The 14,216-nt window shown below is 45.9% G+C and overlaps 5 protein-coding genes across 5 annotated transcripts; 3 read left to right on the top strand and 2 right to left on the bottom strand.

Moving 5' to 3' along the window:
- Window positions 1-614: 614 nt before the first annotated feature.
- Window positions 615-1,444, top strand: APUU_60024A (cupredoxin domain-containing protein; the record flags this gene model as incomplete). The annotated part of the gene is made up of 3 exons (XM_041706823.1): window positions 615-965; window positions 1,024-1,127; window positions 1,195-1,444. The coding sequence occupies 3 exons, from the start codon at window positions 615-617 to the stop codon at window positions 1,442-1,444; spliced, it is 705 nt and encodes a 234-aa protein (XP_041559170.1).
- Window positions 1,445-1,843: 399 nt separating this feature from the next.
- APUU_60023S (uncharacterized protein) lies at window positions 1,844-3,784 on the bottom strand (the record flags this gene model as incomplete). The annotated part of the gene is made up of 1 exon (XM_041706822.1): window positions 1,844-3,784. One exon carries the CDS (start codon window positions 3,782-3,784, stop codon window positions 1,844-1,846), a length of 1,941 nt encoding a protein of 646 aa, XP_041559169.1.
- Window positions 3,785-4,791: 1,007 nt separating this feature from the next.
- Window positions 4,792-6,436, bottom strand: APUU_60022S (MDR family MFS transporter; the record flags this gene model as incomplete). Its single annotated transcript, XM_041706821.1, has 2 exons — window positions 4,792-6,285; window positions 6,329-6,436. 2 exons carry the CDS (start codon window positions 6,434-6,436, stop codon window positions 4,792-4,794), a joined length of 1,602 nt encoding a protein of 533 aa, XP_041559168.1.
- Window positions 6,437-6,667: 231 nt separating this feature from the next.
- APUU_60021A (putative C6 transcription factor) lies at window positions 6,668-8,871 on the top strand (the record flags this gene model as incomplete). The annotated part of the gene is made up of 4 exons (XM_041706820.1): window positions 6,668-7,041; window positions 7,088-7,115; window positions 7,166-7,627; window positions 7,672-8,871. 4 exons carry the CDS (start codon window positions 6,668-6,670, stop codon window positions 8,869-8,871), a joined length of 2,064 nt encoding a protein of 687 aa, XP_041559167.1.
- Window positions 8,872-12,598: 3,727 nt separating this feature from the next.
- APUU_60020A (uncharacterized protein) lies at window positions 12,599-14,163 on the top strand (the record flags this gene model as incomplete). Its single annotated transcript, XM_041706819.1, has 4 exons — window positions 12,599-12,697; window positions 12,745-13,395; window positions 13,441-13,633; window positions 13,718-14,163. 4 exons carry the CDS (start codon window positions 12,599-12,601, stop codon window positions 14,161-14,163), a joined length of 1,389 nt encoding a protein of 462 aa, XP_041559166.1.
- Between the last annotated feature and the right edge of the window lie 53 nt (window positions 14,164-14,216).

Raw genomic sequence — 14,216 nt, 5'->3', positions numbered from 1 at the left:
AACTTTGCTTTAGAGGCGCCACATTCCATGCTGGCCATGGTATTGAAAGACATCTTGTAATACATGGCGACCTCGAGTGGGAATCCGCATCCAACTCTGACTTAGTAGAACCACAAACCACTGGTATAACGTGTCATTCCGCGGCACTGGTTGGAGGCAGTGCAAAACACTCGCAGGACTGGTTCGCCTCCTTTGACAAGGTTAACATGCTTCCGTGATGATATTCTGGAAACTAATGTCCAGCGGCATCTCAATGATTACAACAGGATCATCTTCCATGGTTGAACAATCAACGCCCCCGCCACGTGGTGTTCACAAATATCCTCAGAAACCGCCGGAATACACGCTTCCAGACCCCCTCTATGAGGAAGACTAAGGCTACCCATACAATGAAGATACATAGAGCCCCCGATATATTGTTCCATGGTCCAGTCCATCACATGGCCGCCACGTGGCCATCAAGGGCTACCAGACTGTCGTGAACTCTAACCTGCAGTATTATGGTAATCCATAATAGAAATGTATGAAATGTGACTTATAAAACGACTTAATCTGTCAAGATAGACATCTAGATCTCTTATGACACTTGAACCGGCCGCTGCAATTGAGATACAATGTTGAATTCAAAGGATATCTGTTTGATACTATTCTGCCTCCCTCTGATCCAGGCCCAGTACGGCAATGGGCCAAGTAGTTCCACCGAAACTACACAAGATACAAGTACAACTTCAACTCCACCTCCAACTTCAACCTCGTCCTCAGGTGCCGTTCACACTGTCGATGTAGGTGAGGATGGCTTCACGTACAACCCCGACTCACTCACTGCCGCTGCGGGAGATACAGTCGAGTTCCATTTCTACCCTGGTGACCACTCGGTGGTCCAGGCTGCCTTTTCAAGCCCCTGCAAACCTCTAAACGATTCGAGTGTTTTCAGTGGTTTCATGGCGGGAACCAGCGACGGAGACGTGAGTATTCAGGCCGTTTACTACGAGCGTGCTGCTAATGTATGCTTCCATCATCTAGCAAGACATATTCACCCTGACTATTAATGATACCAATCCATTCTGGTTCTACTGTGCTCAGATCGGACATTGTCAGGCCGGTATGGTTGGGGTTATTAACCCACCGTGAGCTGACCCGTCGTCGATGCCTAGACCTCTGTCGCTGGCTGTCCTTACTGATTGTCCTTATTAGATCCGGTGGGTCCGATACACTAGATGCATTCAAGTCAGGAGCATCAAGTGCCGGCACTGCTACGACGCCATCTGCTGTCAACGGTGGGATACTTGGGAAGCCAACCGATACAACGACCTCACCGTCGAGTACCAGTGCCACCAGTACTTCACCTCCTATCACAATGAATGAGGGTTCGTCTCTTCGCGCGTGGCGGGATTTGAGCATTGTCTTCGGATTGTCTCATGCGGTTGCTATATGCATGATGTAGTTTCCCACACCGTGTTCACGGTGTGGACGTTGGAGGCGAGATTCCACGTATTACTTGTGGCAGTTTGGACTTCGCTGTTTCTTCTACCTGTGTCATTCTATTGTGTTCCGTCATCTGGATGTACTTTGTACTCCGCAACTGTCTACGGGTCTAGGGTATTCGTTAACTAAGAGCACTCCAGTAATCCAGTTAAAAGTTGGGCAACTTTACTGTGCTTCAATATCAACAGGCTAAATATTGTGCAGCAACAAAGTAATCCTAGACTTCTCTACGTTGAACCAAATGTTGTGGATGGGGGAAGTCTACTTGCTCTGTAAAGATATTGATAAAGCAATCGTATTATCCTAAACAAATCCATATCTCAGCCTACTGGACGTATAATGCGATGTCTAATATCGCCTAACAATCCACAGCATGGCGCTCTCCCATAGCACCTAGCTCGAACTTGGCATTCACGACGAGGTCAAAGGCACTGAGGATGGTGATGACGGAGACTGGCCATAGTGTCGCACAAATCACCAGGTAATTCTCCAACATCCAGTCCTGTGGGCTAGAACCAGGTTCACTAGCCATCATGGCGACAAGGACCTTGTACGCGAATTTGTCAGCCCACGCACCGAGCTTACAGGCACACTCCTGGCAGCAGTTGTCCTCAGTAGAATGACCGTCTCCGGCGGCGAGAGTTGCCACGCGGCGTATACCGGCCGCAATATTGACCGAGTCTCGTTCGAGTACTGTCTGAGGCATTCCGGAGATGGCATGGATTTGGTTTTCTGTGCCAATACATGCGTGGTACAGAGGGGCACATCTCGAGCACAGTCCGGACGGGCTCATTCCATGTTTATCGAAGACAACGGAAGGAGGTGTTAAAGTATACACCTGGGTGATTCGGGATGTCAGTCTCGAAGGGGACGAGTTGTCCATGGCTGCTGTCCATGAGTCGCGAACGCGGATCTTTTCAAGGTCGTTATCATCGACGGCTAGGACTTTTCCTCGGCGGGAAAGGGCCAGGATTCGGGACGCCTCCGGGGAAGAGGACGCTTGCAAGAGTCTGGTGTATTTGATGAAACGTTCCCAGGTCCGATATCGGGTGTTGAAGGGGGCCCAGCTAAAGGTAATCATGTAGACAGAATCACCAAACAGGAGGTCAATCCCAGCAGGCAGATCACGAATGCGGCGGGCAATGGCATCCAGCATTCCAACTGAATAGGCCACCGCTATATCTTCTTTCGCCACTCCGGCGCCAGCAGTGTACATCATGCCGGACATCATGTTGGAGGCTCCGTGATCATACAAGACATCGTGAATGTTGGCCACAAGGACAGATGTAAACTGGCCAGACTGGCTGGGATCATAGTCTGCTTCCGGTATGTAGCCATAGGGAGTCAAAGCTGCGCAGTCACCGCTCAGAGCCATGGTCCAGTCTTTTGGCGAGATATTGGATGGACCGGCAATGGTGGCACCAAGACCTTCGCGTGCCCAACTCAATTGAAACTCGCGAACGCAGTGCTGGAGATCGTGATTGAGCAGGGCAACCATGGCGCCACCCTGCAGTTTAGACCCACGCTTGATGCAGTTGCGGCCTGCAACGGCGCCAGACCTACTCATACCGGGCTTGTGGTCCTCATTCTTGTCGAAATCATAGTCGACGGTGCCCAGCAGCTGCATGCTAATCATCTGGGAAATGTCCTCAGGCTTGACCACCTTTCTGAATAGCCCAGCCCATCCGAACAGGGTGCATGGGGCAACAGCGCCGAATCCAGAGCTCGTCCATGTGCTCTTAACCTGGTCAAAGGCTTTGTCGGATTTCCACTCGTGGCCACCAAGGCTCTTTGGTCCAATTTGATTCAACGAGTGGGGGTCTGGATGGGCGACGACCTCAATGGTCAAGTCCTCGACCACTGGCCGAGCCGTATCGCTCGGCTTGACACGCCGGTAAACATCAACTGACACGGAGACGTCCTCAATCAGGCGAGCCCAGAGGCCGCAGTTCGGTGCTGCTTTGGACAGACATGCCCAGCCAGCCAGCCAGTCCTGCTCGACAGCGACATGGCGGACAAGACCAGCCAGGGCAGCACTCCTTTCCTTCTCGGACACTCGGCTGTAGTCAACAGTAGCACCAGTGTACTCTTGGGTTACCTTGGCCAGGGTGGTAGGGTCGGTAATGTCCACCTGGCCTTCAAAGATGGCGGTAGTCGCGATATCAAGACCAGCAGAATGCGGAGTGTTCAGCGGCTGCCAGGGTGCATTGTTGGCCGTGGAGCAAGTCGATGGGTTGTCGTTCTTAGCAGAGGGGTGTGTGATAACACCATTGCCAAGTTCGGTGGATACCTCGATCATCTTGATGTTTGAATTTGTAGAAGAGTGATGTGTTTTGAAAGATTCTTTGCTTGACTTCCACCAACAGGGGGTAATGATTGCGACTTTATATAACCCAGGTTCGGGGCATCATTTCTGAATTGCAGACTGTCACAGATCACCGTGGGACCATGGGAGAGACAGAGTGGAATCAATTGCCCTCCAGATGTTCAGTAAGGCGGAATTCAAAGACAAAAGATGCAATGTCGGCGCAGGCGATGCCCCTAACCTTCACCTAAGGCACTCCATTCTCATCGACGAAACAGTTACCATATACACATTGGCCAGGTGCCTGCGGTGTGACTTGTCCAGGACGACGATGGTGTGAGCCCCGCACAGTTTGTTAGCTTCAATGTACGTGAGTCATGTTGGATAGGGCAGGGAGCTCGTTTGGCTAGATGGGGCATTGTGCATCTCTGTAGATTGTTGCGAGGTTGTTTGGAAACGTCGAATGGTGTTATCTCCCGCAAGGAGCAAGTACATACAGGACCTAGAGAGAACAGGGGAACCAGTCAGCAACTGGGTAGGAGAGATGGATACTCCATAGGTACCCGACCTTGTCCTCTTTAAAAGAGATTGACGCCTGCAAGACGCCAGCAGCCGACCACCTGACGTTCATCGAGCTGGGTTAGACATGTTACTGGCGACTGCATCGTCTATCCCTAGCGCAGCCCCGCCGAGATATAGTTATATATTTCAAATCAGCAAACAGGTTGCGAGGGGCTCCCGCAGTACGACCCAGTTATCTGCGGTTAGGGCTGAGAGAGGACGAGATCAGCAGTAAATTAGGGACATGCATATCGGGCCTTCCCGGATGCAGCGTGAATGTATGGCCTGCAGTAACAAGTATGTGACAGCCTGTTTTAGGTAACTAGGAGTGTAGCCTGTTGATGCTTTCTACAGAGTGGAACCAGGGGGGTTTCTGTACTATTGCTTCAAGCCTCTCACTACATGACAGTGTTCTTTGACCACACACTTCCTCGGCAGAATCAAGCGGATTGTTTGGTATCTGAAGTCATGCCAGTTCCCTCCGTCTCCGGTTTCACGGCCTTTGCTTTGACGCTGCGCCATTCCACTAGAAGGGCACCGAAGACGGAGACAGCACAGGTCGCTGCCACCATGTAAAACACGTCCACCAAGGCGTCGTTGTAATCAGAAAGCAACGCATCCAGTTTGTCGCCAGACGCAAGGGCCCTGAGATTGGTGGCACCGGCACCAGTCACGCTGCCGGGGTCGATGCCAGGCTGGCTCGTGAGCTGTGCAACAAGCTTGTTTAGGAAGATGTTCTGAGCGACGGGCAGCAGGATGGACGGGCCCAGGAAGCGGAAGAACATTATGATGGCGGTCCCAGTTGCAATGTCTGATCTGTCGAGAATGGTCTGGACGACCAGCATTGGCTGCTGTATGCCGAGTCCGAATCCCAAGCCAGCCAGGACCTGGTATCCAATCCACTCTGCATGGCCTGTATTTGGCGTAAATGTCGAAATGAGACCGACTCCAGTTGGCGCCATAATTGTGCTCAGGATGAAGAATGGATTGCAGTACCCTACTCTGGAGACGATGGCGCCCGCGCCTATTGAGCCGACGACGGCCGCGAGGAGAAAAGGAAGCAACCTGATTCCAGAATCAACAGCACTGACGTTCTTGATGGCCTGGAACCAGATGGGGAGGTAGTAGAGCAGGACCGTCAAGCCCGAGCCGTTGAAGAAGGAGAACCAGGTTGCTGCTGCAACGCTGCGCTGCTTGACGAGCCGAGGAGGAACGGTGGCCTCGTCCTGTTTCCAATACTGGATGCCCATGAAGATCAAGCAGAGCACGCCGCAGAGTACGAGCAGGACGATAATGCGGGCGTTGGCCCAGGCATACTCGGTGCCCCCCCACTGCAGAGCCAGGACGAGGCACACAATTCCTGGGAGAAAAACGAGATTCCCAATTGGGTCCAGCTGCTTCAACGTGCCCATCCACCCGGCTGCTCTGTCGTCCAGCCTCTGGTTAGGCAGACGCAAAACGAGGACAGCGACGATGATGGACACCGCGCCCACTGGGAGGTTGATGTAGAAGCACCACCGCCAGGTCAGTTTATCTGTGAATGTCCCCCCTAGCAGTGGGCCAACTATGGACCCTAGCGCAAAGACAGCGCCGAACATGCCTTGGTATATTGGCCGCTGCTGCAGGGGGATGGTATGGACCATGATGACCATGCCGCCAGACATCAGCCCCGACGCCCCCAGGCCTGCAATGGCCCGGCCGATAATGAAGACAACTGATGACGGTGCTGCGCCGCAGATAGTCGACCCGATCTCGAAGAGCAGGATGCCGGTGAGGAAAACAGGTTTGGTTGGATAGACCTTGTATACTTTGCCCATCAGCAGCTGAAAACTGCACGCCGTGAGCAGGTAGGCTGTTCCATACCAGCCAATGTCGTCCAGGGAGTGGAACTCGTCTGTCATTCTGGGGATCGCTGTCGAGATGATATTTTGGTCCTGCTCGTGTAAGCGTTGTCTTTGAAGGAAAAAGGCAGCGTACCAGGTTGATCAAGAAGATGGCCAGATAGAGCGCTACCATGATGATAATGCGCTTTTGGGTGCTGGGATATATATCGACACTCTCCATATTTGATTTCTTTGACGCCATGATGAAATAAATGCACAGTCGTAACCAAATCTTGGGGTTTTGATGGCAATTCTTTAACCTAGTTATAGTTATATGGTGATATAAGTAATAAATATCTCGGCGCTCGCAGGTCCATTTTTCTCCCTCCGAGCCCCGAACTGGTGGCAACTCGGACCAACGACAAAAAAACACATTTACCCCGAGACGATTGCCCCGAAAATACTGAATCACCACCGAAGAAACGAAGTAAACATGGCCGAGAGAGAGAAAGAATATTCCTGCCTCCTCTGCCGCCAGCGCAAGGTCAAATGCGACCGGCGCGACCCCTGCGCCAGCTGCGTCAAGGGCGGCCATCAGTGTGCTTTCGTCCCTCCCACGCGCGGCAAACGCAAGAGAACAAAGGCTCCTAAAGAAGGTCTGCATGCAAAAGTCAGGCGATACGAAGAGCTGCTCAAGTTTCACGGTGTCAAGATTGAACCGTTTGACGCCGAGGGCGACTCGGACTCGGACGCGCCCTCTCAGCCAGCATTCCCCACGAGAGAAACAAGAACTCGCCAGGAGCCCTGCAATCCACTGCAAAAGCCAAGACTCATCCTTAGAGAAGGCTCATCCAGATACGTTGACAGGTGAGCGGCCTCCTTCTAGCCCCGCTGGCGATTACTGACTCTCTAGTGATCTTTGGCCAAATCTGGAGTCACAAGTATTTTCGTCTCTCCCCAGTATGAAGAGATCTCTGCTGACCATCGACAGTATCTTTATCCAAATGAAAATGAGCACGGGCGGACTCAGGATGAGGCAGACGACGAGTCTGGCATCTTTCCTGGTCTTTCCACTGATGGCCGTGGCCCAGACACCAATCCCCCATTAGAAAACATGCACCCAGCATACAATATTCTGCTGAAGTTATGGGACGTGTTTGTCGATCGAGTCGATCCTTTTGCCAAAATCCTCCACCTTCCCACGTTTTGGTTGTCGCTGAAGTCTGCCATCGAGCAACCCGGCGATGTTCCCAGTGACCTGCAAGCACTCATCTTCTCGTTCTATCTTGCCAGCGTTGCCTCCCTAGAGGAAGGTGAGTGCCTCGAGGTCATGGGTGAATGCAAGCCAGATATCCTTGCAAGGCAAAAACGTCTGGCACGTCGCGCACTGCGAGCTGCCGGATTCCTGAATACCACAAGTGTCACGACACTTCGCGCGTACTGCATATTTCTGGTAAGCATCACTTTCAATACTCTAAGCATTCCTGACTGTAGTAGATGGCTATAGGTCCGGGATGCCGGTCAGATTCCTTGTTTCTCTTGACGGGAGCTGCGGTGCGACTTGCGCGTAAAATGGGCCTACATCGAGATGGCACGTATCTGGGACTATCTCCCTTTGCATCTGAAATGAGGAGACGTCTCTGGTGGCATATCCTGGGAGCAGATTTTCGTGTTTCCTTCGCCCTGAGCATGCAGCCGTCGTTGGACCTTTTCGATAGTGACGTCCAGCGCCCCTTGAACGTTGAGGACGAGGACCTCAGCCCTGACGACAGCGAGCTGCCTACAGAGCGCAATGCTATCACTGCGAATGTGCTTTGCCTCCTCAGATGTGATATTCTGGCCTTTATACGGAAATTCTCGGAGCCACTGCATGCAGACGTCCATTGGGAGACATTGGCCAACCCCGCCGTTCCACAGTCCAAGAAGACGGAGATGATCAAAGAACTCGAGGATTCTATAGAGACCAAGTATCTGAGGTACTGCGATCCAACTAGCACCCTCCACACCTTGATACTGCTTATGAGTAGGTCGACACTTTGCAAGATCAGGCTGTACGCTCACCACCCGCGGATATACGCCAACCGTGGCCTCAAGGTCCCGGAAGAGGAGCGGGCTGTTGTCTTCACCAACGCAAAGAAACTTCTAGAGTACATGGACCTGGCACGGAGCACTCCCAGTCTTGACAAGTACATGTGGCAGATGGGCACTATGATGCTCTGGAATGCGCTCCTCTACGTGCTCATCGAAGCCCGGGACCGCAGGGCAGGACCAGAGGTCGACTCTCTGTGGAGGCTTATGGGGGTGGTGGTATCGAAATACGCGGAGATGTTCAAACCAGGCGCGGGAGCCTTGTACGATGCGCTGCGGAAGTGGTTGCTCGAGGCGTGGGAAGAGCACCGCGAGGCAGTCAAGGCCCAAGGGAGCCCAGAACCACCAGCCCCGGATTACATCGATGATTTCCTGCGCTATCAGGCCGTTGACGAGGTGCCTCCGTCCGTTCAGAGAGTAGAAACGGGCTTGAATAACGCGAATTATACTCGCTGGGTAGGTCGAGGTCCTGTTATGGACTGCGAGGGCGTTCCTTCGTCTGACCTTTCTAACCTACTCTCCTTTGACGCCGATGCGGATGAGTGGGCTCAGTGGGAGAGCTTGTTCACTGGGGAGGGATTCTCGCAGATGGATACCTGGCAGTTATAGAAATGTCCTAGTCAGAGATGGACAAACTGGCCTCAATGACAAGTCTTGCCGCGAACTCATACGTGAGAAAAGAGCTGGATGAAATGTCTTGCCAATCCAACATATATAGATCTGTGTAATCAATTATCCGAACAAAATGTAGTTACAACTGTTGATAATCATAGGCCGTGTACCACTAGTTGCAGCCCCTGGCAACACTCGGCGCTCTATTTGTTATCAGGGTAAGACGAGCGCCTGCTGACATTATGAAGAGCTCGGCTGTTACAGGCCGTCTGGGACCAGCATTAGTTAATCAGACAACTAGGTAACGTAAATCCCGGGCGGTAGATACATCCCGGGCGGAAGATAGTTTTTGCACCCGCCTATTGCTATATAAACTTTCGATTTAAATAACTTTATTAATTCTTAATTAAATTCTTTAAACTAAAGATAATTAGAAATATAATAGCTTATTCTCTTATAACTTTATATTCTATAATTTATATACTTTAGTAAAGCACGGTTATATCTCTCTAAAATTAGAAGAGTAGTAGAGCTTAATATCCTTTTACTAACTTAAACTTTATTATTTTTTAATAAAATAAGGTTTCTAACTTTTATAAATAAAAGACTATCTATAGAAGCTATTAAATATTTTAAATAACTTTTTTTTACTATATTATCTATTATAAATTTATAAAGATCTGTATTCTTCTATACTAATAATCTAATATTATATATAGCTATTTTATACTTCTTTATAAATTTATCTAGTACCTACTTAGAGAGGATTAGTAGACTTTTAGAGCCTTTTTTTAAAAAATTTTTAATTAATAAAACTTTCTATTATACTTAGCAGACTATATAAGATATATAAAATTAAAAAAAAAAAATTAAAATAGTCTCTCTACTTAAGAAAGATATAAAAATTAATAACTTTAACTATAACTTATCTAATACTACAGTAGATAAGAAAAAAAGTAATTTAGTTATTCTAAATCTATTTTAAATATTCTCTATTATAAAGATCTTCTTATAGACTTCCAGGTATATCTTTAAGAAATTATATTTATTAATATAATTAGATTTATAATATATCTTATTCTTAATTATAAATCTATATATCTTTTTTAAAAAACTAAAGCAGCCAATATCAAGAGATTACAGAAGATAAGATAAATAAAGAGATATATAAATAAAAATAATATAATTATTCTTATATATAAAATTAAAAGTAGGAGTTAGATAGCTTCTATAACTATCTAAAATAAGAAGTATATATCCCCCCCTCTACTATCTTTATATAGCTAGAATAAAGTATTTTTAAAGCTAGTAAAATCTAATAATATCTATTATTTATTTATTATTACTAACTTTAATTCTTTATACAGGTAAAATAGATAGTTCTTTAAACTAATTCTTAATATAATATTTTTCTTTAAAAATAATTATTATTGGATGACTCAGTAATACTGTATAAAAATTATACAGTATAAAAATCTATGAATCATTATAAGGTCTGGATACCTCTATCTGACAAATTCACTAAAAGTCATTGATATCATGAAAAGAACTAGATTAATCTATCTTATAAATCAATTAATATTGATTTATAATTTAGAAAGATCTAGGAGGAAGATAATAAGCTATAAATATAGCTTTAATCTCCTGGTTAATTAAAAAAGGAGCTCAAGTCATTCTTTTATTTCTGATCTATATCTATTATTCTTATTCTTTTCTTATCTTATTACTGAATAATAATATTAATATAAGCCCTCTGACTATCAGTCATGTGACTTATATGACCATCCATCCTATAAGTTCAACAATTATTAACAGAATCAACCACCTACTTAAATTAATATATTTAATAGTTATAATTTACTCTTAATTCTCTAACTATATAAGCTATAGCTTACCTAGTATTTCTATTTAAAATATTATCTTTATTATTATAATTAGATCTATAATAAAGCTAGTTTTATTAAAGTTATAGATATTTTTATCTAATATACTATATTTAACTTTAACTCTTTATATTTTATTAAAAAATAGGTAAATTATCTTAGGATCTTTATAAAGTACTCTTAAATAATTAATTTTTTAAATAAATCTAGTTTTAATTTTAGAGTATCTCTTAATAAATTCTATTATCTAATTTAGACATGCACAACCCGCCCTGAAATCCTATACCCGACCCGGCCCGAATCCAGGTAGGTCCGGGGTGGGATGACTAAGCTAGAACCCGCAGCGGGTTTTTACCCGTTTGGGAAAACCCGTGTGGGTTTGGGTTTAACCCACTAACTCCAGAATAACGTCATCCGGCTAGAATTAGATATTTTCTAGAAATTTAATATATATTCTATTAAATCAATATTTAAATATTCTATTTCTTTTAATTAGAACCTAAAATATTGTATAATAGTGGACTTATTAAGGCTTTTAAAAATATCTTGGCAACTTATTTCAAAATATATATTTTGATATAGAACCCCTAGTAACCACTAACCACCTTTCTAGACCTTATTTTTTAATATTTAAATTATCTATTTTTTTAGTTCTATATAGATTTTTATATAAAAATTTTAATATTTTCTAAAAATTCTATTTTTAGGAAGGGTTTGGGTTTATAGGGTGTATAACCCAGTCCTAAACCTATAATTAATCCCTTTTTAAAAGAGATAGTATACTAATAATCATATCCGAATTAAGTCTAGCTTAGAAATTCTGGGTAGAACCCGCCCTAACCCGGCCCAAACCTATGAGGGTTTGGGCTGACCAATCAGATCCCCGAACCCGCTGCGGGTTGGGGCGCCTGAGGCCTCAACCCGGCCCAACCCAACCCATATGCATGTCTAATCTAATTCTTTCTAATTAATTAGGATAGGATTAAGGATTTATCTAGAATAAATTAAGCTATCTTATAAATATATAAAAGTCTTAAAATTATTTTATAAATATCTAGTAATACTATCTAGTCTATTAAAATCTTTTCTTAATATAGGAATAATCTATATTAATAATTATAAAGTTTTATTTAAAAATATTAGTTATTAAGTCTTCTTTAGAGTATATTTAGATAAATATTATAGGTATATACTATAAATATAATTTTTTAAAATCTTTTATTTTTAAGATCTTAAATTATATATTTAATCCGGCCCTCTTACTTAACTAAATTTTAATTTATTTAACGCGCTTTTTATGGCATGATAATTATTAAAAGTTAAGATTAAGAAATATATTAATACAGGTGTAAAAACTACCTTCCGCCCGGGATTTACGTTAATACCTAATACAGACTAATTAGTGTTCTTGGCCCGCTGATCATAGTCGGGCGGTGCATATAACACGACGCGCCCCGCACAAGGCTTCAGCCTCGCAGGCCACTCTCTCACTCAATCAAGCTTAAGAAGGAGGATCCCTACAAGACTGACATCCCGATGTCCAGTTACACCGTGAAAAATACCCGAGCATTGTAGTTATGACTGCTCACGGCAGCCCACCAAAATTGAAGTCGATTCTGATATAACCGGGACTGGGGTGAGACTCCGCATCCATTCTGGCTTCGTCCTAATGAAAGCCATCCCAGGTCGTTGTTGGATATGTTGCAGCAGCTGCGATTGCTGTCATCCTGATTATTGTTCACTATGTCCTCGTCTACCAACCCCACTTGGACCCATTTCGTGACGAGAGCAATGCTGGCTCTCCTCGTGCCCTGCGCTTTCAACCAAACCCTGTTGATCTTATGATTCACCGGTACATCAGGAGGCCATTTAGAGCGTTTCATACAGTCAAGAGCTCAGTCAATTCACGCTGGGTCTATCTCAATACAGCACTAACAAGGGTTCGTTGTGTTCTTTGGGAACTTGAAGCAGAGTCTAATGGTGACAGTGCATCCTTGCGATGAGCGATCTCCAGCTCGCCACCGGTATTGGCATACTTATCAGTGGCTATGCGCAGCTTCGCTGTGGCCTTTCGTGCTACCACTGGCTGGTCATAGGTCGTCTCGCCTGGTTCTCAAGTCTTACACATCTTTCATGCCTGACCCTTTTGAGGAACTATCTCCACAATCGAAAGTCTGAACGTCAGTGGAGACTAGCTCTGATGTTGGTACTTATCATTATGCTGATTACTGCCATTGTTCCCACTGGACGGTATGATTGGACTCTTGACTTTGAATTTGATATCCACTCCAGCGACGATAGTCCACGGCCGAGCGAGTATGCCATCTGCTGGTTTTCCACCCTGCCCCCCGCATACCCTTTTGGCACACTTTTGTCCATGGTCGTACTAGTTTTACTGGCTGGGCTAGGGTTTATAATCCGAGCCATCAAGCTTCATAAGCCTCTGTCTGACCTGCTCGTCAAGACGAGGACACGTATAAGCGAAGGCTTGCGCCGCCAGCTGTGGATGTTATATCGGTGCAAGACACGCCGGAGAGGGCTGCCGCGCTTTACAGGGAATGCTCTATATTATCCAGCATTGGCATTATTCCTATCATTGCGCCTCTTTGCCGACCATTTTTCCTCAATGTTCTTTGAGGTGAGTCTTTAAGCCATCGCAGGTATACATATTAATACATCCTAGGTATTCTGGCTACTTGCCAGTTTCCTCATTGGCTTGTGGAGCTTGCTAAGGGCTATACATATTTTTGACCCAGATCCCGATTTTCTAGGACTCTTTGACGACGTGAGCACTAATAAATGGAGCTTTGGGCAGGTCATGCCCGTTATTCTTCTTGCCCTTCCTCTGATCGCTATACTTGAGTCTTTTTACCCAGGTAAATCAACCCTCCCGCGTTATGTTCCCCATGGCACATCCATTGTCACTCAATCAGATTTTAATAAACGTCTTGTTTTGGCAGACAATCAGGCTGGTGTTTCCTCAAATGTGGGTACAGCTCCAACCGATAATATATCCAATAGCGCACCCACAATGATCGGGATACCAAACATGCCTCCAACGGTCAATCGCTCGACGCTGAATCCAGACCACAACTACTACCGCTATACAACTGTAATGGGAGCAGGGACTGCGTATATTCTGCTCTGTGAACTCGGATTACTGTTATTGGCCCTGGTCTATGGGCTTGGTACCACGCCGGTGTTGGCTGCAACTGCCCTAGGACTGGGGTGTATAACTCCGCTTATTGGGCTATGGGCCACTGTACTTGTTTCATTTCCAATAGAGCTGCTTGCGAGCAGGAAAGGCAGATCCCGGTACTTGAGGCTCTTACAGCCAGCGAACGTGGTGTTGATTTCCTGTGTTTCTGGAGGGTTGATTTTTGTACTCTCCTTTTTCGGTGTGTAGCCTGAACCGGTATGATATTTGTGCTTGTGTTTCCTTCGTGTATACGCTACACA

Source organism: Aspergillus puulaauensis, chromosome 6 (genome assembly GCF_016861865.1).
Source record: "Aspergillus puulaauensis MK2 DNA, chromosome 6, nearly complete sequence".
Lineage (NCBI taxonomy): Eukaryota > Fungi > Ascomycota > Eurotiomycetes > Eurotiales > Aspergillaceae > Aspergillus > Aspergillus puulaauensis.
The sequence above is the reverse complement of the archived record's forward strand: the minus strand, read 5'-3'. Positions and strand labels throughout refer to the sequence as shown.